This window comes from Amyelois transitella, chromosome Z (assembly GCF_032362555.1).
Source record: "Amyelois transitella isolate CPQ chromosome Z, ilAmyTran1.1, whole genome shotgun sequence".
Classification (NCBI taxonomy): domain Eukaryota; kingdom Metazoa; phylum Arthropoda; class Insecta; order Lepidoptera; family Pyralidae; genus Amyelois; species Amyelois transitella.
The window spans coordinates 6,570,464-6,595,363 of NC_083535.1; the positions used below are offsets into that span (position 1 = coordinate 6,570,464).

The 24,900-nt window shown below is 34.6% G+C and overlaps 2 protein-coding genes across 2 annotated transcripts in view; one reads left to right on the top strand and one right to left on the bottom strand.

The window, feature by feature from the left end:
* Nucleotides 1–24,900, bottom strand: part of LOC106133757 (potassium channel subfamily T member 2) — a 70,643-nt gene that overhangs the window by 31,941 nt on the left and 13,802 nt on the right. The window contains exon 2 of the mRNA XM_060953622.1: nucleotides 1,133–1,212. Within this exon, the coding sequence (XP_060809605.1) occupies nucleotides 1,133–1,212 (80 nt within the window). The remainder of the gene's footprint in view (nucleotides 1–1,132; nucleotides 1,213–24,900) is intronic.
* The window catches only part of LOC106133758 (uncharacterized), a 49,884-nt gene that overhangs the window by 593 nt on the left and 24,391 nt on the right, over nucleotides 1–24,900 (top strand). The window lies entirely within an intron of this gene.

A 24,900-nucleotide genomic window follows, 5' to 3' on the forward strand; every position in this document is an offset into this window, starting at 1 on the left:
GCAGTGTTGAAGCGCTTCTCATCTCGTTGTGAACCAACCCTTAGAGTTATCGATCGATATTTACGTTTTATTTTATTTATAAAGACTGTTGCTCGCGACTTTGTACGTGTGGCTCTTATCTTAGATTTTTACGTCAAAAAATGATCATAAGGCTAAACGTAAGGATATCGTTTCAACATTTCTTTTCTTATAGATTAACTGTTTTGTAACGAGTTCTTCAGTCATATAAGGTATTGCAGGTTTCCAAATGCATTTAAAATAAAAATTTATGTCATATTCTTAGCAGGTCATCAGGTAGTTAAGCATCAACTTACAAACTATTAATTGATAATGAGAAGTTTATATTGATAATTAATTTTAGAAAGAAAAATGTTTTCTAAGCCAATTTTATCCAGTTGTGTGAAACATTAGCGTTGTTGCAGATATTTTTTTACTGTTTAATTGTACCTCGGTATGTACTGTACAGTACTTACAAGTATTAATTTGATTACTTACAATGATTGACGCTTGATTTGCCACTGAACTGTTTTTCCTTCAGATACGAACAATAAGTTCGAACTTCTATTTTTCCTAAGTTTATAAATTTGAAAAACTGATATAATATTTCAAAAAGGCGGTTGTAGTATTGTTTTTCAAACAATCTAAATGCTGTTGTATTATCTCCGAAATTTTGCTGATATTTTATCATAGCCATCTTGTATATGTATAATGTAAAAATAGTGTATTTTTTTTATATTTTGGCCATTTTATTGTTTAGATTTTTGTGGCAATTATAATAATGTATTCAAATACTGCATGACCATACTTTGTACATGATACATATCAAACGTTAATCCTAGCGCTTCGTAAATCATAATTATTTTGTTGTGTGACACTAGCAAAAATGCGTTGTGGGTAACGGATAGCCATGGTTTTCGCTAAATGTAAATTATTGCAATGTGAAGGTACGAAGATCAATAAAAATAAATTTCCGGTATAATTAATGTATCGGAAGCTCCCGCGAGTTACTTTATTATAAATGAAGCTAACGGAATACATAAAGAAAATTGCTATTATATGAAAGAATATAATTGTTATTACATAAAAGAAGATCTTTCTAAACTATAAGAAGTAATAAGTAACGAACACTTACTCGATCGTTGATTTTTTATAAAATATAGTTGCAGTCTTTCTTTGAAAGTGTTCTCGTTTACGTAGTACTCCACTCGGACCCTGTAACAAAGTAAATTGTTTTGGAATACTTAATATAAAAAAAAGGTAGTTTGATATTACATAATAATTATTTGATGAGTAAATAGTAGTTTTTAAAAATAAACCGGTATTTCATATATTTTTATTTTTATGAGCTGTTACTTGCGGCTCCGCACATGTATAGCTTTAGAAATTTAGAAACGACTTTGCTAAAACAACAATCCTAATAACGTGTAATCTAGCTAATCGTTTAAGTAGTATCAAAGCTAACTAAGCAAACGCACCAGACAAACGGGCAGACTCAAAAATTCCAAAAAAAGTTTATTGGTCTGTTACTCTTCATTAATATCCCCCTATAAATTTGAAAAAAGTATGTAATGTACATACATACTATAGTCACGTCTATATCCCTTACGGAGTAGACAGAGCCAACATAATTTAAACACACAATTTTTTTTTAATGTCTTATTATATGTTCTGATAATTTCTTCTTAAGGCGATACTAACATTATCAGATTCGAGTGAGAGTTATTAATGATATATACTTTGTGATCCAGCACCTTAAAATTAAATAAGTTATGATTTAAGAGTATGCTTGTATACGAGCATTTTTGGATAGATTCTGACTGCTCATAAAGGCATGCAAAGCTCCATTCACCATGTTCCCCGCGTTCACTCTCCTTTCAATATAACTATCACACTTGCCATCTGATGTAAAGTTTGATCCTACATACATACATACATATCGTCACGTCTAGAGATATAGACGTGACGATATGTGGGGAAGACAGAGCAAACAGTCTTGAAAAAACTTATCGGCCACGTTCAGCTATTTGGCTTAATGATAGAATTGATATCCAAATAGTGAATGGATCATGTATTTTTATCAAAATATTACATCCTGTCATTTTCTTCTCTATTTCAAAAACCAAAATTTTAGTATGTTTGTATTTTGAAAGAAAAATGGGCTTGAGCAACTAGTTCGTTGGATCATAAGAAGAGATATATTCACTTTTTGAATGATATCCTGTAAAGATTAATAATATGGAAATAATGCATTACTTTATTCTTTTTCCTGGGTAGAGTCTTAGTTACATCCTCAACACTCTGGAGAGGAGCCCGGAGTACGGCCTTGACCATGGTAACTGGATTGGGTGAGTCACAGTTTTACACAAAGCGACTCCCATCTGACCGCAACCTTTGCAGGGGAACCTAAACCTGTATTGGCTGGTTTCCTCACGATGTATTCCCTCATAGTAAAGGCATTGGTTGTATTAAAACTAATATACATAATTAAGAAATCAGTCATTGGTACATGGCCGAGGTGGGATATGAATCTGTGCCTTTATACGCATGTCACTGCACTATGGAGGCCCATGGCACATAAGGTCGCCGTAACGTCACGATTCGACCACCGAAGCTCAGATCATTATTTTATTATTTAATAATAGCAAGCCGGAGTTCGTGACTGGAAAATTACTGACCGACTGTGTCTTTTGACATTTATAGGATCAATGAAATTAATTGCACAGAATAAAATGATAATGAGCGCAGCACCTTATGAACTAGTAAAGGGACAACTACAAAAGTGATTTACCGTCCATCAACGGGTTAGACTTTTTTTTTGTCTACAAACATTTCTAATTGTAGGTAAGTGACAGCAAGTTGCGCAATGCAGCGCGGGAATGGACGAACTACGTAGTCTAGGAGACACATAAGCAGGATCAGAAAGTTGAGCACGCACCATACAACACACATGTTCGTTATCATACCCGAGGCGTATCTTAGCGATTTTACTACGATGATTAAGGAGAATTATGTGGATTAGTGTTGCAGTAGGAAATTTCATTCCAAGAATACTGCCTCATTGATATGTATGCGAACGACCTTATGAACTGAAGGCCTGAAATGGTAGTGAAATGAATTATTAAAAGAATACAAAAATATTGTTTAACACTAATCAAATTGATCTGACGTTCAAATGAAAGCAACATTCTGAATTTTAATCGAAATGGTGGTTAACCTACTTGCTCGTCGTGTAGCTGGCTGATCGCTTTATGGGTCAGTGCTCATTGCATTGTTTCCTATCATGAAACAAGCTTATTTTCGGGTAAAACTGTCGCCATCTTATGGTATTTCTGTAAAATGCATCTACATCTGTTATTGAGGTACCTTAATATTTTTTAAGGTTTATAAGTTTTTGCATTTAAAATTACCAAATTCATATGGTATCTAATGTCAAAAACCTTATGTATGTGTCGTCGAAAATTTAAAGATACGCGCCAAAATCATTTTTTATTGGTTACCGGAAAATTAGCTACTAAAACAGTATCCATACTTCCATCATAATATTGTGTTGAGAAAATGTTTGCATTTTTGTTTGTAGAGAATACAATTTTATAATCTAATTTGGAATATACATATATTGTTTTTTCTTCATAATAAACATAATATCAAGTCTTTTAGCTGAAAGTGGCCTTACAGTCTTTCCAAGACTGTTGGCTTTGTCTATTCTTTAAAGTGATATAAAAGAGGTCTAGACGTAATAATCTGTATCGAATAAATAAAAAAAATATTATAATGTTATTCGTCTTTAGTTAAACTTTCAGGAGTAACATAGGCAATTTATGTATTTTAAGAATCCTAGGAAGCTATAGATTTAATTTGCTTATCAATTCCGTGCCTTTTATGGGAATCGGTTGAGAAATTTCATGCACTAAAAAAAAACCGCTCTTAAAAAAATTGGGTTCTGTTGACTTGACTAAAGTCAAGAGGCATTTTTAGCCAAGCTAAAACGGAAAAAACATTCTGATGAAAATGATGATGATGAATTTTCCTACAAATTATCTTTCCGATGTAGACATGTATTTTTTTAGATACGACAATATATATGCAAATGCCTTAATATAAGAATTAGGCTTTCAAACCGTCGCTAGTTCTCCTAAACATCCGTTTTGTTATTACAACGAATTGCGGCGAAAATATATTACCTCGTTCTAGTTAACTCTCCTAGTTACGTCAATTATTTAATATAGTGTTCATTTTACTCACATGTATGAGAGCTGTATTTGATTCTGTTATAGGGAGTGCAGTGTTAATTAAGACCACAATTAAAATTGACTCTATATTTTAAACGAGGTATTTATGTTTTAGTATTAGATAAGCTTCTGTGACGAGCAAGCCGTATCAGAGGTTCCGTATTCAATTCACACCGAAGAAAATACTTATACTTGCGCTTTCTCTCACTACATTTTCCTACGCGATTCCGGATTTGTTGCATTTGCGTGTCTAATACACGCAAATGCAACAAATCGCAAATCTACAACACAAGCAATAAAGCTTAATTAAGGTTACTGAATAGAAAAATAAATACAATGATTCGGTTCAACCGCCACCAAAGGGAAGATCTTCCGCCAGGCTAGGTGTTATGCCTGGGGAACCGCGGCTCCAACGATGTTGTGTCGGAGGTTGTTCATATTGCACCAATCCGTGAAATATTTGCTTGCGCGTTTCAGGTTTTTCGCTGTTTTTAACTGATAGCGTCGCGTGATTTTATTTTTTATTTTTGTGACTTGTGGCGTAGACATGTCGCCACAGTATTATAACTTTTGTTGAGTTGAATTTGAATCTTTATTTAATAATGTCATGGAGGACAGACCACTGTCCATGGAGACAAATTCATGTTATTACATTTAACAAATATATAAATTTAATTCTATTCGTACGAGACAAATTTCTTTTGCCATTCAAGTAAACTCCAGCAATATGGCATTTAAGGTGTGGACACATAGAAACAGTGAAATTTAATGTTTATGAAAAACAACTGAAAGCGGATGAGACGTGATTTTTGAAAATAATAATATGTTTTTACTTTTATGCATACCAAATTTCATTAATTTGACTGGACTAATTGGAAAATTCTATTTTCCAGTCCAGCAGTTTAGCTGTGAAAGCGTAACAGACAAATAGATAGACAGACTTTCGCATTTATAATATTTGTAAGAGATAAAATCGATGACAACATCATTGGAGCACTGTTTTCGAACTTAACTACAAGCTAAGCTTTAAGCCTAGTATGATAGGCATTATTGTGGTGTCTGACTCGTAAAAAATCATATAAAAGCAAATAATGTGAATGTATATAGCCCTTTAGTTTTTATTAGCCCCAAGTGCTTAAGTTTTATGAGATATATAACTAACATAACCATCTTGAGTAAAAGAAAGCTTAGGGAGTTGACCCATTTGGCTTCAATAATCTGCTGTGTCCTATAAAGAATTTCTATTTACACGAGGGCCAGACAAGAGTTACTTCAAATTACTATCTGACTCCTCGTCTGTGGTCATAGGTTCACGTTGCTCGCTCTTACTCGGTAAGAATATAAACGAGAAAGTTCGCAAAACTGACTTGTATGACCAATAATATTTTTTTAAACATATCATAATTGGAAAGGAATTTTAAAAATAAACTAATGAAATAACGAATGTAACGTAATGTAATTTTAAACTTACACAATTTAGTGTTCGAACGAGTTCCTATACTTGTAATTTAGTTCAATAATGTCGTCTCTAAATATATAATATACAGGATTACACAGATCGAGTTAGCCTAGAAATAATTTCGAAACTTTTGTTACGACATACATACTCAACGATACTATATTTAATTAATACCTAAGTACTTAAAAGCTTTTACAAATATTGTGTTGTTTATATAAATTATTTTTCTATTTATATAAAAAAAAAAGAAATGAACATGCCGATAAAATGGTAAGTGTTCACAATTGCACGCGAAACGACCCTGTTAATTGTGATACGTTCTAATTAATCCAAACGTTGCACAAGTCTACTGGTATATTTGACAAATTTTGTTTTGCATGTTTTTAGAATAAATGATGTAAAAGTAAAAATTCGTTTTATATTTCTTATTTTGATGAGCAGTCAAGGATTTGGAAAAAAGTATAAATAAAAAAAGTTTTGAATGCAAATAATAAATTTATATTCATTTTATAGAGCGGAAGAATATGTGTGTATATGATATTATGTTTTGTCGAAATTCGGAGCATTTATTTAAAATGCTCCGAAATTCGACAAAAGTCAACAAGAAAAACAACCTCACAATTAATCGACTCGCTTTGTATGATTAAATCGCCCATTGTACTTTCGACTTTACCGATGTTAAATTTAGCGTGCAATAAAGAGTTATTCGATTATTCCAGAGCTTTTCAGAATTAAATTAAGTTAAATTTATATTCATTCCCGGAACGACAGCTTATCGACGAAATAAAAACATTGTGAGGTATGGTATAACGAACAACCTTTCCTCGTACAGCTCTCTATCATCTTTGCGTGTTCCCGTTTGCACCCTCCGCAGCAGGGCCCGGGTCCGCCTTGCTCGTTTCCTCATACAGCTTCTTCCTCCTGACTTTAGTCCCCGTTGTATTTCCATTACTTTGGAGAGGAGCCCGAGATTAGTTGACCGTGGATCCTGGATTGGGTGCGTCAATCATGGTTTTACACGGAGCGACTCCCATCTGACCTTCCCAAACCTAGCCCGTATTGGATCGATTATGGTTACACATCCAGTTGCCTGAATGTGCAGGTTTCCTCACGATGTTTTCCTTCATCGTAAGAGAATTAGTTAGCATTAGCCAGGCACCTTAACCTTTAACCACCGACCTCCTTCGTATAGCATATGTAGTTAATAAATGTATTCTATTTATTTCTTGCTTGGCTGTAATTGTATATATGCGCCTCAATAATTGTTACTTAAATAAAGAAGAACAAGGACTGAGAAGGAATTATATATCAACACGCAGCCCAAACCGCGCGGCCTAGAGATTCAAAAAACTTTTTTTCTTGTTTGTTGATTAAGCTTCTTCTAATTGATAAGACTAATCCGGTGTCATGATCAATGTCGATGCGTTCACAGTTGACGGATCTGAACGATCGAATGGATGATGACAATAACTGACGGCTATTTACCTCGGTATCTTGTCGTAGCTGTCCCAACCGTTTAAGCAATTATACGAACTGTATCTACTGACTGCTGCCATAGTGTTGGTTAATTGTTAGTATATTTAAGATAAGAAAATGTAATATGAATTGTTCCACTAATATTTATTCGACTGAATTTGTATTTATTACACTATCTTTCATATTGTTTGCTGAATATGAAATTGTTTTTGTGTACGATATATTATTATGTTGGACTTGTAAATTGTACCCTACATTTAATGTGATACCAACCTATAGTGCATGTTTATACGTTTGTTTAACTAAAAACATATTTTATTTCTTGTTTTCCTTAATATCTCATGTTCATACTTAATGATTACGACGTAAGTGCTGTTTCACATTTTTCACAGTCACTCATAGAGGCTTCAGGCTATTATTTGAATTTGATTATTACTATGTATATCAAGACTAATCGAAAGTCGACCTCATCACAGCGCTTAACGATGAGCAAAAACGCGTGACCCTTACTTTCATATTTAAATAACCTTAATTTGTATAAAAGCCGCACAAAATTTATGCAAAATTACCTAAACTGAAACACTCAATTGGTGTAAATCTAAATGAATTTAATCAAAATAAGTGGAACGTGGTATCGTTTGTTATTAAAGTAAACCTTCACATTTATATTTTTAGTGTCACGAATGAATTTATATACCTATTAATTAAACATGTATTTTTGCATTCATAATTAAACAGCTGATTATTACAAGTTCTATAAAGTATCAAGCAGTTAACTAAACTGTAACTTGTAATTCACTAGATATTTATTTCAATGCCCCAATTAATTACGTGCCGCATCCGAAAGCGGTGATTGAAAAGCTGAAGTTAAATAAGTTAGTGTTTAATAGTTATATGTTTGAGTATATTTGTGGTGATCGCGCACAAGCGGGTGGCGCGGCTCGCGTCGTGGCCCGACTGACACGCGAGCGGCTCTGACGCGGCGCCCCGGCGCGGCCGACTCCATTCCGCCGCCCGCCCAGACCTAGCTGTGCTGCGTCTGGTTCTAAGCTGTCTATTACAGTGAAAACTAGATTATTATAAAATAGGTACATGTAATTAAGCAAAAATATCTTTTGTTTGAAAATAAGTTTTGTGAACTCTAAACAAGAATAAATTTAAATTATTATTTTAATATACTTAAGAAAGATGTCTGTAAGAACTTTTAACACATTACTGGTATTTCTCATAGACACCTTGGTAAATTAGCTTCCGGCGTCAAAGAGTGCGCGCTTTGTTGTAAATTCTTACTATTAATTCTCGTTGAAACGAGAACAAGTCTATTGAAGTTGTATTCCTTTTTTATCACAGTCATCTTTAATGTCCTTATTTGTCTCGTATTATCAAAGCTTGTTTTTCATTCTGTATTTTGATATGTATAAAAATAATTTATAAAATGCGATAATTTTTGGAACTACAAATGCGCGAAGTAAATCTTTATGTATATCATCGGGAGTAAAATATTTATACGAGTTGCCTATCCAAAAACCTAATACCTATAATCTAACCCAATCTACGGCTAATAAAAAGGTTATCCGAAGCCTAACCCCTTTCTGAAAACCTATAGAATTAGAAAAAGAAAAACCATCAGGAGTAAAATTTATAGTAAAAGAGTTTAAGTTTAGAGATCTATCTGCTTGTACGTACGTTGTATGTACTGAAGTATATAGAGATTTAAAGATTTTTAAAGAAGATTTAAAAATGTATTTATGATTCATGAACATTATTTAATCACACATCGTTATTTCCGGATAGATAAGTATTTTTGTAACGAATTACTCATGACTCTATTTCGAACCGTGTTGGTCTGATTTTGATGAATTTTAATATGTGTGTAGCATCTGTCAATAGATTTTTTAAATTTAATGGTCTATGTTGTATAAAATTAAATTGTTCACGAGTGGAGGTCTAAGGTCGCGGCGACCAGTATAATTAGTTTTGTGACAGTCTTTGAGTCGTATGGCTGGCAATACTGACAGTCGTTGGTCGAGCAAAGTCTCTCGGAGTCGGCACGGCTCAGATCGTGCGAAGTCAGCGGCACGCCGCGCCGTACGAGTCCTGACACACCAAAGGGACACGACACTGGCGCCTAGCGGGGCGTAGCGTGGCGCTATCTTTTTTAAACTCAATAATTTAATCCACTACATGCTTCACGTCATTCCATGAAAGCTTAATTAACGATACACTTAATAATTAAAAACAATCATTTTAAAAGTAAAATTCTAAAAAGATCGCATTTTCAAGCAATGCTACTCTTATGCCAAGATGATTATTTTCTTCAAATTATATTAAAATAAAATCCGTGTTTTTTCCTGATAAAGTGATAAAATAATCGAACAGGGGACTTGTTTAATATTGTCTTTAGATATTTATTATTTCTTCTTTTATTTTAGTATATCTGAATTCTATGGGCAAACCACAAAATGTAACCGACAGAGGCACTGGTAGAGGCTGGATCAATGTTTTCTATTTCAGCGAGAAAAGATGAAAGAACTTCAACTCGTGGTGCTCTCTCTTTGAGCACAACTTTTAACGACGTCTTAACGCTGCGAATAAGACGCTCCCAGGCGCCACCCATATGTGAATTGGCGTTTTATATATCTGGTGTGAGAGTTGATAGTGGTGAAGGAAGTCCGAATGACGGCAAATATACTCCAGTGAAAGCGTAGCACTAATAGATAATATTGATGATATAATCGAGGGTGTTCTTAGATTAACCCCTGCTGCAAAAGAGAGATGTCTTCTAAGTGTAGGTGCGAGTTCACTGAAAGAGAATATTGATGGATTGATGCCTTAATCAAGAGTGTCCAAAATTTGACTTGAAATTTTTCGAAAACAATAAAGAATAATGTGTAGGTTTGCTATAAATAATGTGGGATAAAAATTAAATTATAAATTTTAAAAAATCCCCTGATACAAATTTAAGTTCCCTCTAAAAAGTAAAAAATAATAAAACAACAAAGTACCTTAGTATTTTCATTAAATCTTTTCAAAGAACTCTCCACTAGCATCTGTACAAAGATTCGTGTGTCTGAACCAATTTTCGAAATATTATTTCCAGTCCGCCGCAGCCATCTCGTTTACGGCCTGTTCAAACGTTGATTTTTATTTTTGAGAATGAAAAAAATCTTCGCGGTGGTCTGTGGCGGCAGGGTGGGTCATCAAACTTGAAGTTCATTTTATGCTTTGGTTTCAGAAGTCAGACGGGAGTCGCATCGTGTGAAAACCAAAATCTTTAATCCAAGTTTGGATCATAGTCAAAGGTACACACGGGTAAATTTGTAAATACATATTATATTTAATTATTCTTTGAAATTTTAAAATATCTGTTTTTTTAAATATATGTTAAAATACACGTGTTACGAACTCCTTAAGAGGTTTCCGAACTCCTTTCTTAAGAACAAACATATTGTAATTTAAAATAAGAAAAAAAAGAAAAGAAAAAGTACAGTTTTCCTATATTTTTTTGAGTTTTTTCAAAACCAGCCTGTTTATGAATAAAAAATACATAACGTGCTTTTGCTGCCGCTTCTTCTACATTATCGAAACTTCCAGGGAAATCATCCATGTACTGGTTATTTAAGATTTCATCGACGGCATTTGGAAACCATGACTGATATTCTAAGGCATTCTTATTTTTAATATATAAGGCAGTAAAAGGACTTAAAACTGCGCCAAAAATCATAAAAGACATTCTAAAAGCAGATATAGGCGAATCAGGAGTTATACGCCATAAAAACCGTTGCGCGTCTCTCGCGTCTCTCATCCTCAACACGGATTTTTATCTGCGGAAACATCTCTCGAATATCTCCTGACATTGGAACGTTACCTTCGCTGAACCTTAAAGAGATTGTAGTAAGTCAGGGCCAGACAATAACATATTATTTAAACTAACACCGATACTACACGTAGTTTTCCTGGTTTATTGGGGTTCGTAACTCTGAAATGTGGTAAATACCAAGTAGCTTTTGGGTTTGGTGGGAACTCACAAGATTTTACATAACCTTTGTTAATAGTGGTTTGAACATTAACTTTATGTTGATTTGCATACTGTGGATCGTTGGCAAATTTTCGTTCTTAACTCACATACCCACTTAAAGCTAGATTATAATTGCCATCCGGAAAGCAAAGGTTGTCATCTCGCCACAGAAGCCCTACGTCATATTGCCCATTCGGGAGACCATGAGCAGTGTTATCTAAGATCCTTATTGCTCTTTCACTCGACAACCTAAGCTCTTTCTTCGTAACGCCTATTGAATCCAATGTAAAGTAATCTTTGACCATAGACTTTATTTCGTCGCAATCGTCTAAGGTGCAAATTTGAGTCACGCCATAAAGAACCCATCCTAAAGCTGTTCGGCATGCTACGGGTCTAGATCTAGTACCACTGCGAGTTTCCCTAGAAATAGTTAAATGCCAGTTATCGACTCCGATAAGAATAGTAGGTTCTGCGTTTTCATAAACCACATCGTCACTAATATCTAAAAGATGTGAATATGAATTCACAAATTCTTTACAAATCGTATGTCGAGCACCTAACCTAAGATTATCTAATGAGCTCAGTTTCGACCACGAAAATCAAAATTTACTAATTCTATAGCCGTTTCTCTTGATAATCCTCCTAGACAGTCCATTCTTAAATGGGCATTTAGCCCACGAGCACCTATAAGCTTGAATATTTTAAAATCAACAACAGTTCCAGTTGAACCATCATCCAATAACGCGTAAGTGTCATAAGAACGTGTAGGGCCTTTAATTGTAACTGAAATTATTTTAAGTAAGGGTTTTAAAGGATCAATATTTAAGTTCGGTTTCATAACAGTATGGGTGACGACTTGTTGATGTTCAGAACTTAAATGTGAATCAGATTGACTTGTTGACTGATCTTCAGAATCAATCGCCAAATTAACTTCATGCGAAGATCGATGTAACAATTTGTGATTACCTTTTTTAAGACAACGGTGACAAACCTTTTGTTCTTTCGCCCAACGCCATCTTTTATCTACAGATAAAGCTAAAAACTTTCTATATGTCTCTATAGCGTGATCAGTTAAATTGCAATAGCGACAGTTTAACTGAATGTGTTTTCTAGCAGTAGATGATTCTTCGGGTTCAGAAGAAGAAATTGCAGTACAGTCAGTAGATGCCACCTTGCCCTTATTTTTCTGAAATTTTCTGGTAGAACCTAACAAATCAAAATTCTCAATGTAACCGATATTGCTTCGAACCCCTGTTTCGTAGTCCAAAAATTAAGAAAGTAACTTCAATTTGCTTATTTTTGACAATTATTAAGCGATATGAGGTATCCTATAAAATGAATAAAAATTTTGAATTTGAATTTGAACTTATACCTGTAGCGGTTATTTCAAAGGCAAAGTGAACTCAGTGATCTCAGCGGAAGGTAACTTACTTATGATGGCATTGGATAATTCTGGCGAATATAAATACTCGACTTGATTAAGTGCAGACCCTACATGCAAAGACAGTCATTTCCCTGCTCTCTGAAGTAATAATTTGGCGGAATGATTTAATTTTGTTGACCTCACCTAAATTAATTAGTTCGGTTGGTCCAAAGGTTTTATGTAGTTGAGATATAAACTCCTCGGGATCCGATGCAGCAACGAGTCAGATGGAAACAGCTTCTCGGGCCGTTCCACGCAAAGCCGTACTTAATCTTGCAAAATTTTCTGCGTCGGTATAGGCTGGCATGGTGCTATCAAAAACTTTCCTAAATATAAGCCAGTCGGAAGGTTTACCTTCAAAAATTGGCAAGGGAATATTACTGACCTTTGGCCTCCGAGATAGCCGGGGCAAGTGTCTGAAAGTCATTGTTTGCTCTACTTTCCGTTTTAGTTTTATTACAATGATCGTGTTGAATACTGTTTGGAGTTTTTGGCGCACGAGGAAGGTGCCCGGGATATCGACAGCAGTCGGAGTCATATCCTGAAACACGCCGTGCGCAGCAGTGGGCCGAGGCAAGCTCACCGAAACTATGGGTTGGGGTTATGACATTGGTCGAGCCAAGTCTGTACAGTCTCACGAAGATGACTACACACTGATTCACTATGACAGGAACTTCTACAACTATTTGTATTTTCGGCGAGTTGGGCTTGAAGTTCTAATTCAGCGACAATGCGTTATCGTTCTAAGGCTATGCTTTACCGACGCAGATGATTATGGATGAAAACCTTCCTCGAGGCACGTGGCCCTGAAGGCGGAGTATTAAGAAGGCCAGGAAGAAAATTGGTGCAGTTACCTGTATTCCAAAATTCTTAGCTTTAGTTTAAGTTTCAGTTTGAAAGAGTGTTAGAAACTTCTTAAGAGGTTTCCGAACTCCTTTCTAAAGAACAAAAATACTGTAATTTAAAATAAGAAAAAAAAAATGACAGGTTTTGAGCGTGCATCATCTTTTCTTTGACAGCGCAAATATTTTATTTTCAGCATATTTCCTATAATATGTTTAAAATAATTATATTGGTTGCCGTGTAAATATAGACTTAGGTAATGTTTTGGACCGATATCATAAAAGCAGTTTAATGTAGGTGTCGCAGCTACTCGCAGACGTATTCGTCACTGCAATGTGTCATCAACAAGGAAATCGGTGGCAAATACATCGCAATGAATCAGTCACACTAGGTCAGTCGGTACATGTAAATAATTAATTGTTTTTAGGCCATGTAGTGTGTCGAAGCAGTGCAATTACAATCGCAACGCATGTCCGAACGGGATATTGTGGTTTGTGGCAACAATTGATGTGAGAAGATTATGGTTAATTAACACACTAATTCTAATAATATTACTTATTCATTCTTACGTAAATGAAAATTTTACAAATACTCAGAGTTCCAACACTTCTGAGTTGCGTTGCGTGCGCAATTTCTGTTCGATCAAAGCTCAAAGCCTTACAAATGCAATATTGGTGTTAGAGTGCTTCTCCACCAGAGGTACAGATACTTTGTAGCTATGCTGCGAGGATATGATGAAACGATTTACCTTTTCCATTAATACGCTATGGAAAAGGTGAAAAATTTAAATTCGAAAATTTTTTTGTCATGTATCAGTAGAAAGTAGAAAAGAGAGTCAATAAATTTGATTTAGTGCTGTTACTTTAACGTTATCAATTAAATAAAGGAAGTTACACTAGCACTAAATTCTCACGTGCTCGTCGTTCTAGATGTTGAATTTAAACCAGCTAAATTCTTTTTTCTAAATAAAAAGTTGTTAGAAAGTGATAATTCTCGTAGTCGCTGGTGAAAATGAAATAAAAATTAAAGCCATATATTTTCATTGTGATGAACATCAAGTGTAATTGTGAAACTAAAGCTTGGTTTTGAAAAAGTTAAATCAGTTAGTCTTTCGCATAGCAATGGGGCAAAGTACTAATACTTTTATTTACTAATTATTATCGTTTACGTAATGTGAATTTTCTCTTCATATAATTCATAATTACATTTTCTCCAGGCATTAATTCGTAAATGCATCTGTTGCACGTTTCTCGTTTTCGGAGAGTAAATGAGGGATTCAACGTTAACGAGGAGAGATTCCTCACTCGGAAATTTTAATGAACTATGGTTTCGATGATTCCTGAATTAATGACTAGGGTATTTTCAATTTCTGTGTAAAATTTGCAGATATTTCGTATCCAAAGATTCACAGTCCACATTTTTGAATTCATTCATTCCCTTTTAAATAAATATTCTTTTTCTTCCTTCTGGCGTTAGTCCTGGCAACATCCTCACCTTTTCGGAGAGGAGCCAGAGGTGCGGCTTTACGACCATGATCCTAGATTTTGGGAGTGAGATTATTACGTAAAGTAAGTCATCTAAACCCTATTACCTTTGCAGAGAAACCTAACTTTTATTGGATAATAGTTTCCCATACAGTTGCTTGAATTTGCATTTTCTTCACGATGATTTCCCTCATCGTAAAAGTATCGGTTAGCACTCAAACTAATGTACAAAATTTTGCAAACTCATTAATACATGGGCCAGGTAGGATTTGAACCTGGTACGCACACGCATTACTTGCGCATTTTAGCCAGGTACCTTAACCGTTTGACCACCGACGTTCGTTAATTTTCGAGTGCCACTTAATCATCACTTTTTAAGTCAGTAAAAATACATAAATATTATTCATCGAAAGGCAATTATTTGTGTTTGATTAACTATCCGTTCGCCCGTTGTGATTTCCAGAAATAAAACAACCTATTATCCTAAAAGACTATTTTATATCTGTGTCAAATTTTGTCTAAATCAGTCTTAAAAGTTTCTGAGTATGTTATAGATTGATTAGAAGAAACTTTGCACATGTTTACTTTTCTTGTCCGTGTGAATAATGTTTTCAATATTTGAGTTTTTAACAAAAAAATAAAAATCAATTATGTAACTATAAATTAGCTCGGTTCTCTTTTTATCTTTAACATTTTTGAAATCGTCTGGTTAAATATAATTTAAAATTCCGTGACACAAATATTTCTAATGTGTAATCGTAAGTCTAACGATTTACTAAATTGCTACTACTGATCTTTCAAAATTATCCGGTTTATCCCACTAGTCCGATTGAGCTGTCTCATGAAACAAGTGACACTAACGAAATCGTCTCTTTGTCCCTTGACGGGCTACATGAGCCATGTGGCTACTTCCGATCGTCATGTTTTGTTCTGGTTCCACCTGGTGCGGTTCTTCATTTGTGATAACAAATCAAAATAAAATTTGTCATTTCAAATGAAGTTTAAAGGTTGAAATCGAAATGAATTTCTTCTTCCGCATAGCGTATTTTTTAAGCATGCATTACATCCCAGCATCCTCGGCCCGATAGAAGTTGTTAGACTGGAGTTACTAAATCTATTTAGGTCTTAGACTGAAGTTTAAACTGTCTGCAAAGTTGCAGCGAACCTATTATTTAATAATGCAATAGTGATAAAATTTTATGATATGATGACACTTGATCTTGGTTACACTTTGAATATTTTCATCTATTCGCAGTAGTTCGGTTGTTCCTATTTAAATTGCATTGCGGGGTAGACAGAGACAACAGTCTTGAAAATACTGACAGACCTTCAGCTGTTTGGCTAAATGGTAAAATTCAGATTCAAATAGTGACAGGTTACTAGCCGATCGCCTAAAAGAAGAATCTCAAGTTTATAAGCCTATCCCATAGTCGCCTTTTACGACATCCAATGGAGAGAGATGGAGTGGTCTTATGCTTTTTTCTCTTGATGCTGGGAACTACGCGGCACTAAAAATATTGGTTGCAGAAAATTGTTTTTGAAAATTAATAATGCTCAGTTCAGTGGAAATTCTCAAAATAGACATTTAGAGAATTTCCACTGAACTGCAAAGGCTCAAATTGTTTTCTTGTTCATATGATGTTTTTGCTGAAAGTCGACGGATGATGATATTCGTATTTGGGCACCCGACACAAACAGCCTTTATTTGTAAGATTTTACATATTTTCGCTCATAAGTATTTAACTAAATGCCTTCAACAGATGTTTTGAACTCTGCTTCATTATTCCTGTATATTAGCAAGATTGACATCAAAGTATTTTCGGGAAACAATTTCAAGGGATTAATTTCAACAAAGTGCTCGTGTAGTTCGTCCACATCAAAGCATATTTGGTTGCAAATCACAATTGGATACTTCAAATGCTATAAGGCCTCTCCCGGTTGTACGGTGCTTTGAAAGCAATTTCCAAACAGATCGCCAATCAAAACCGAAGCCATATTAATACTGTACTGCATACACGTAGACACGATAAGTGCAGATTGAATTTCTGAATTTGGTTTTGTTGCCCACAAACAATTGATATTATCGTTCTCATTGTGTGAACAACCTCCAGTTAATATAGGATTAATTTGTATGCACGAAATGATAGCCGTCTTATTAAAAAATAATTGGAAATAGAAAAGATGAATATTTGATCTATTTTTAAGTTTATTCTTATGAGTAATATGTCTGTCTTCGTACTCCACACTATATGCATTCAAATTTCATGGAGGTTTATTGTGATTTTAACCTAAAAGATGGACAAACAAACACGCACACGCTTCCAGTTTTATAATATTACTCGTAGTATGGATTCCATGAGTTGCCACTTCCTGTATTATTTATTTTTGCAGTTGGTAGATTTTTATTTTTTTATACATTACCAAAGAAAGATCAATGCACACGTCTTTTAAAATATTTGCGGTCTCGCCGGTATCCACATGCCTACAATAAGGCAATTAAATTGATATCACTAAAAGGCTAAAAGCTGCTCCCACTTACACCTACCATGGAAAGCTAATTACGTAAAGTGCCGTCACGACACTTCAAGAAAGTTGCGGGTATTGTATTTTGATAGACGTAGGATAACACGATAAATTCAATTCCGTCTCAGTAAAAATGTTAACGTTTAGTGTTAACTTTTTGATTTTCGTTATCTTCTTGTTAATCATGAGTCATGATATAGTGTATTGTCATGAGACTATGCTTTAAGCACTTAGGCAGTAAATAATTATTAAAGAGATTAAGGTTTATTTTGTTTTCTAGTAAACATATTAATACAGATAATTGACATTAATTCATTGCTTGCTGGAAGCGAAAAAGGGGACTCGTGAAATTCAATTTTTATTAAGAAATATAATTTAAAACCCATCTCGTCTTCTGGATTGACCATGTAATCTTTCATCCTTTTTTTGCGAAATTGCGTGTTTACGTAATCATAACGTTATATACATATATAATAATAATTAAAAACGCACATGCATAGGTTATCTAATTTAATTATCCTGTAGGTATATTAATATGATCGATTTTTTTCTAATAAATTGTTCTTTGTATAATACCCAAATCATCTCTCGTATGCAATGATTTGGGTATTATACTCGTACATGCATGCATTATGCATGCAATAAAAATATTACAGATTTTTTTATTTTTTTTTTATATGGGACAAATTACACAGATCGAGTTAGCCTCGAAGTAAGTTCGAGACTTGTGTTACGAGATATTAACTCAACGTATATAGATAAACATCCAAGACCAATCAGAAAAAGTTCTTTTCTCATCATGCCCTGGCCGGGATTCGAACCCAAGCATGCCATGTAGATAGGTGCACGTCGTTATCCAAATTATTCCATTTTGTTTGACTTTTTTCCAAGCACCAACCGTTGCTCAATGAAAAACTCCGACGTTTTCGTTGTAACAGCCCGTGGCGTCTTTCCTCATTCAATCATACCGGTAAAGTCGAGAATAGGTCTTTTAACGAACCTTCCTTTACCACATTATTTTTTTAAAACAAAGGTTATCTCAATTACCAACGTCACAAAATAATTTTGATTAGTGTAATTTTACTAACGACTACTCATTGTTTTTAGCTTTTAAAATTACAATGCCAGCGATGCCTTGATAAGTTATTGTTTACGTAAGGTTAACAACCTATTACATCCTCTTCTATCTTGGTCCGGCAGGCACAACATATTCAGTTATGCATAGTCTCTTAACACAATCAGGATAGAGTGAAACGCGAGTGGTAAAGAGATACTATTGATTATGGGGTAAGTTGACTCCTCCGGCCAGCGATGAAAAGAATTCCATTCTCGATAAGCGAACAAATTTGATAACCCAAATGACATTTTGTGGCTTATGAGTATATTTTAGTCCTATGATATTTTATGATTTAACATTTGGTTAAATAAAAAAACTTTGACTTTCATAATTATAAACAGCATAAGGGGAGTCTGCTCTATCTCTAGTAAAAGTTGAGATAGTTCAGTGAGTTCAAATTAGTTAAAAAAAACCATAGAAGTGGTTGCCTGCAAATGACTAGACTAGCTAGAGAGCTAAATGGCCTCCAGGAACTATGGCGCAAGAAGATTACGAATTACGTACTCAAATGACAAGGAGATTCTAAGCTTTAATTCGAGGAGGGTTACAATTATTTTGCATCAGTAGCTTGCAATAAAGAAGCTTTATTTTCTGTAGATCCCGCACTTTCTCTAACATTGATTACGGGTATGCTTGGATTGTTGCCGATTTAATCCATGCCAATGAAAAAGCCAACGATTTAATGAATGCCATCTATGATTTTAAAACAAAACGTCAAGCTTGTTTTGTAAATCACAAGAGTTGTCAAAACGTAAATACAATAACACGCTAAATTGGTAAAAAAACTGTGGCTAGTTATTTTTCTCACAACGAAAAAGGGACGACCACAATGTTGGAAAATCATTGCACTGTCGATAATTATCCAAGTTGGCAATAGAGAAGAGTTATTAATACTTGGATTTCGGGAAACATACTCCATTAGGACAACGTTTCGTCACTAAACCCTCTAGAACAGAAGGGATTTCTTCAAAATCCGTAGTTAAAACGTTGTTCTATTAAAGTGAATTCTGATTTAGCGCCCTGTGATTCCTTTTTGCTTCTAATAATCAAGGTAGAATCAAAAAGATAATTTTTGGAAACAATATTTAATGTACAGACACTCGACTTTACAGTCTTATTATATGTATTGATATTGATAAACAAATATATTTTAGTGCCGTATTCGGTTCTTGCCACTTTAGAATAGTACCCCTCCATATTTTCCCATGGATGTCATAAAAGGCGACTGAGGGAATGGTGTATAAACTTGGGATTATTCTTTCATATGATGGTTAGCAACCTTACACTATTTGAATTTTAATGCCATTATTAAGCCATTCAGCTGAACGTGGCCTTTCAGTTTTCAAGAATGTTGGCTCTGTCTACCCCGCATGGGATATAGACGTGACTATTTTTGTGTATGTAAATATAAATTAAAAGTATGGTGCTGCCGCTGGTACATAAAAAGAATTTATTATTTTTTCTAAAAACATCTTAGCTTTTTTCGCAATGATTTTACTGCGATTTGAAATGCTAAGTAAAATTTTTATACGAGTACATAAATTTAATTTCCTTTGCAAAAATATTTGTAATGCAAATTTAATTTATTACTGTCTTGTTTTACCCGTTCCTGTAAAACAACTGCCGTCACGTTGTATTGTCATGTGAAAAAATAGTCAGATTATAGTAAAATATACCTACACTGTAATTACAAATCGCCAAATTGGAGGATATTTGTTCTCCTAATAGCTACTTTATGGTGACACTAGCTTTTGCCCGCGGCTTCGCCCGCGCAAATTTATTTTAGATTATAAGGATACGCCATAAAATTTCTCCCATTTTACCCCCTTAGGAATTTAATTTCCAAAAAATTCTTTCTTAGTGTATCCCTCCTAATTAAAATCTACGTTCCTGTCAAATTTCATCTTTATTGGCTCAGTAGATTTTGAGATTTCGTGATTCCTAAGTGAGTGTTTTTCGCTTTTATATATAAAATTCGGGTGTTTTATTTATGCATACCGATTACGCCGAGATTTATGGACCGATTTACGTGATTCTTTTTTTGTTCGGTAGAGTATACTTTCAAGTTGGTCCCGTTGTTACCTAGTCAGGATCTGATGATGGTATTCCAGGGAAATCAAGGGCAAACCTCAAATTTACAGGCAATTACGTTTTTGACAATTTCATAGATCTGTTTAAGTATTTGCGTCTGATAGTCATCATCCCATGTGAATGAGCTGATGATGGAAGGTACAACTCCTCAACGGTTAGGAGTTGAAAGAAAATTCTTACGAAGTTATACGTACATGTGAGGCTATTAGGTTGACCTGATAATAAAAAGTAAATCTCATTAACGTTAAGAATTTAGGTGAAAATGGATGCGGACAAATTTCGTCTCTTCACTTGTTTCCTTTTAGCTGTTTGTATGGGTAGTGTTAACACAAAATAGGGATTTAAAGGCGTGATGTTATTAATGTTATGCATGTATGTACATAATTATGTATGTTATTATGTATGTTAAAGAGACGACTGAAAGTTGTCATACAAAGTCTTTTTTTTTAAGGATGGGAAATCATCAAATGACCTCTCCCGCTCTGGGTGGAACGGAAGGGAGTGTCAGACTTTTACTGACTAAAACCCACCTCGTTCCTTCAGTTGCCCTTTGCGTTCCGGGGCCACGGTATCTCGTTAGAACTTTCCCGCAGCCCCGGCTCAGTTTATCCCGTTTCCCCCCCTTGGGGGTTGACATTTCAAAAATCCCTTCTTAGTGCTCACTTATGTTACTAAAGGAACCTCTGTTCAAAATCTCAGACTCCTATACCGAGCGGTTTCGGCTGTGCGTTAATAAATCAGTCACCCAATCGCACCCCCTAAATCACGATTGGAGGGTAGTTTGAAAAAACTTATAATGTCAAACATATTTACTTGCCTATGTACGTGTTCATGCCAAGTTTCAAGTTTATAAACCCAAGGAATAAGATTTTTCATAGAAACGTTTTTACCCTTTTTCCCCCCCTTGGGGGTTGAATTTCCAAAAATCCTTTCTTAGTGCTCCCCTACATATCCCAAGGAACCTACATTCCAAATTTCAGCTGTCTACGACCAGTAGTTTCGACTGTGCGTTGTCTGTCAGTCAGTCACTCAGTAACGGAAGAGTTTTATATATATAGATTGAAGAACGGCGATGGTAGTGAAGTAACGCGCCTACGCAAGACTCATAAAGAGAACGGCGAGGATTTTGTGTTTGCGAAGTTTCTAAGCCTTAAAAGACTAGAAAACCGAAAAATTTACGTCTTATCACTTAACTGGGCACACATTAACCGTCCCCGCCGCGTTTGCCGACCTCTTATAATAAAGCAATATTAAAACAAATCACCTACCTTCTTATCCTATGTTATAAAGGTACAGTTACACATATTATTTTGTAATGAAAAATCTTTCAATATGTTGCAAATACGGCAATCGGAAAAATGAAACTAAATAAAAAAAAACAGTCCTAAAAATACTGATTGAAAATACGTTCCGCTGTTTGGCTTACTGATAGAATTGAGATTCAAATAAGGCGACAGGCTGCTAGTCCGTCGCCTTAAAGAAGAGAAAAGAAGAATCCCAAAGTTTATATTAAGTCGCCTGTTACGACATTCATGGGAAAGAGATGGTGAGGTCATGTTCTTATTTCTATTGGTGCCAGGAGCTGTTGTGGAGCGGTCGACAGGTAAAGCAAGCACATGAATAAAAGGTGTACGAGCAAAGGTTTTAATCCTACTACGTCCGTGTACAAATATTTTTTTTCTGAATTATGTACAAGTAGGTGGGTTAACTTGCACATTTATGTTACTACATTATGTGAGTAACCATTATCAGTTTGGTTTAAGTTTCCTTTTAAAAGATTGCGAAAATCATACAAGTCGGTTCTTGCAAAAACGTGACTTAATCCAGTATTATTATAAAGGAAACCGCTTCATCTTCAATTCTCAACCCAGTCCCTCTTAGTTGTATCTATATCGCTAACGGAAACAAACTATTATGCATACATGCAAGTTTAATGTAATCACAATTAACATGTAATGTAATCTTAAACCTACCTAATAGGTACTTTCAACTATTACAAACTTCTTTAAGTGAGATTTTGTGAGAAGAACTTGTATTTTCCTGCGGCTTTTTTCGGGTGAATTTCCCTTGGGAACAGTTACACGTTAAGAAATAATTCCTAACTATAGCAGTTTCGATAGATCTTGATTCAATATTTTTAAAACGGAAAATGCGTGAAGAGATCACGTTTTAAGGGTAAGCTTGAACAGCAATGTTTCGAGCAAAACCGCGGAAAAATATATAAGCTATTTATAAATAACGTAAAATCATCTCATCATCAAAATGTCGCATGAGTGCAAGTAGAATATTTGTAACTGAAATTCCTCACTACCCTTACCTTGTTTTGTCATAGCCAGGCCATATATACAGGCAACACGAAATACTTATTTGTTGCATAAATTAAAACATATAATTTCAGTTTACCAACACACGAATAAATTTTAATGAGCACGTTATTATTTATTTTATATCGTTCATAAGGCAATCTAATATTTATCTATTAAGGAATCCAATTCTTTGCATTTCTCTGCTATAGCTCTAATTGAATATTTCTGTCGTGGCAAAGTGACGAAACTATCAATAAAGGACATGAATAATGCTGAATGTTGAATAATGACGTAAAAAGAATTGGAATCCACATTTTCTATAAATGTTCAATGAATTTGTGATAACAAAAATTCATCATATACATACTTTAAGCGTCTACAGCCCTATTATGGGCCCCCATATTAAAGAAGGAAATTGTGGACATATCCCTTTCGCTACCGTGTGTCTAGATATCATTCATAAAGGGTTTTAGGTATTTTTGTAAATGTTCTTCCACAATTTCCAACTTATAAAATTGTTCTAGTGATACTTACAAATAAATTCTAAGTGCTAACAAGAAACTTAATTGCGGGATATGAAGGAACTAAGCACACAAGATTCGTGAGATCAGGGACACAAATCTAAAGCGAATCGATAACAATTATGAACCTGGGTATTTGTAGGGCGATTTCATCCAGACTGTCTACTGGCTCGCTGAGTGGTCGTTCGAGCAATCGTGATGGAGCCGTTAGTGTGTCTGAGCTCATGTTTCGTCTAGTTTTCGGGTTTCTGTTGTGCTTCTTTCGGTTCTCCTCAGCTCGTCGCAGATTGTGAAATCGGAAGAAGAACATCGACATTATCCCGTCTAGTCGCACTCGGGTGCTTTCGGGTTTTAGTGAAGGCAAGGCAGTGTAAGAATAAAAATCACTCACATTCACTTAAAACAGTCTTCCGTGATTGAATTTAATGGTGTTCTGGCATGATATGTGCACGGTTTTCACTTGTGCTGATGATGTCTTAGACTAATGTCAGATATGTTTGTGCAAGTTTTAGGTATATTTAGATAAGAAAAGGACTAAGTGTAGATATGCCTTTTAACATATATATGTACATCTGCATATAGTATAAAAATACCTTTGTAACCTTTGGTCCATGACCTAAATTTCATTTAGGAGCGTTCGTTCGTACATAAATTATGTCCCCGATTTGGTCTCTAAAGTTTGTCCAATCCAGCGATATGAAGTACTTGGTGCTGTTTAATCCCCAAAGCATTTCAATATTAACATGCGAGGCATTAATAATGACATCCATTTTCACATATTCATTTTAGTTTGGTTAGCTTATATATGATTTGTGTAAAATCTCATTTATCACCACGGTACATATCTAGTTTGAGCTTCGTAAATTGGTGGTCCTACTCCTACATATTAAGGAAAAATACGACCTCATTAACTGGAGTTAAAAAAGAATAAGATACTCGCTAACTGATTTAAATATTTATAGCTAGAAATTAAAGCAGAGTATTAAAGTTTCACAAAATTTATTAAATGGGCAAACTTTATTAACATGAAAGGAACTTGTATGTTGTTGATTTTATTTACCCATAAATGTGGCATTGGACAGCAATTTTGTTGATTTTATTTACCCATAAATGTGGCATTGGACAGCAATTTAGCAGAATGTCATATGTAACAAGACAATAACATTTTATGAAACCGTAATAATATCGTAAAATTGTATTTTTACGCGTAATAAAATTTAAAAGACGAGAGAGACCTGAGACATGCGTCATTGCTTTAGTTCTTTTGCGTGAATATTTTTAACAGTAATTCCTTATAACTAATAATTTGGAGAAATGCGACTATGAAAATATTATGTGGTATCATTAAATAACTATGCAATATCAACCTGGATAACTTATGCTTCTTCCAGAAACTTTGATTATATACCA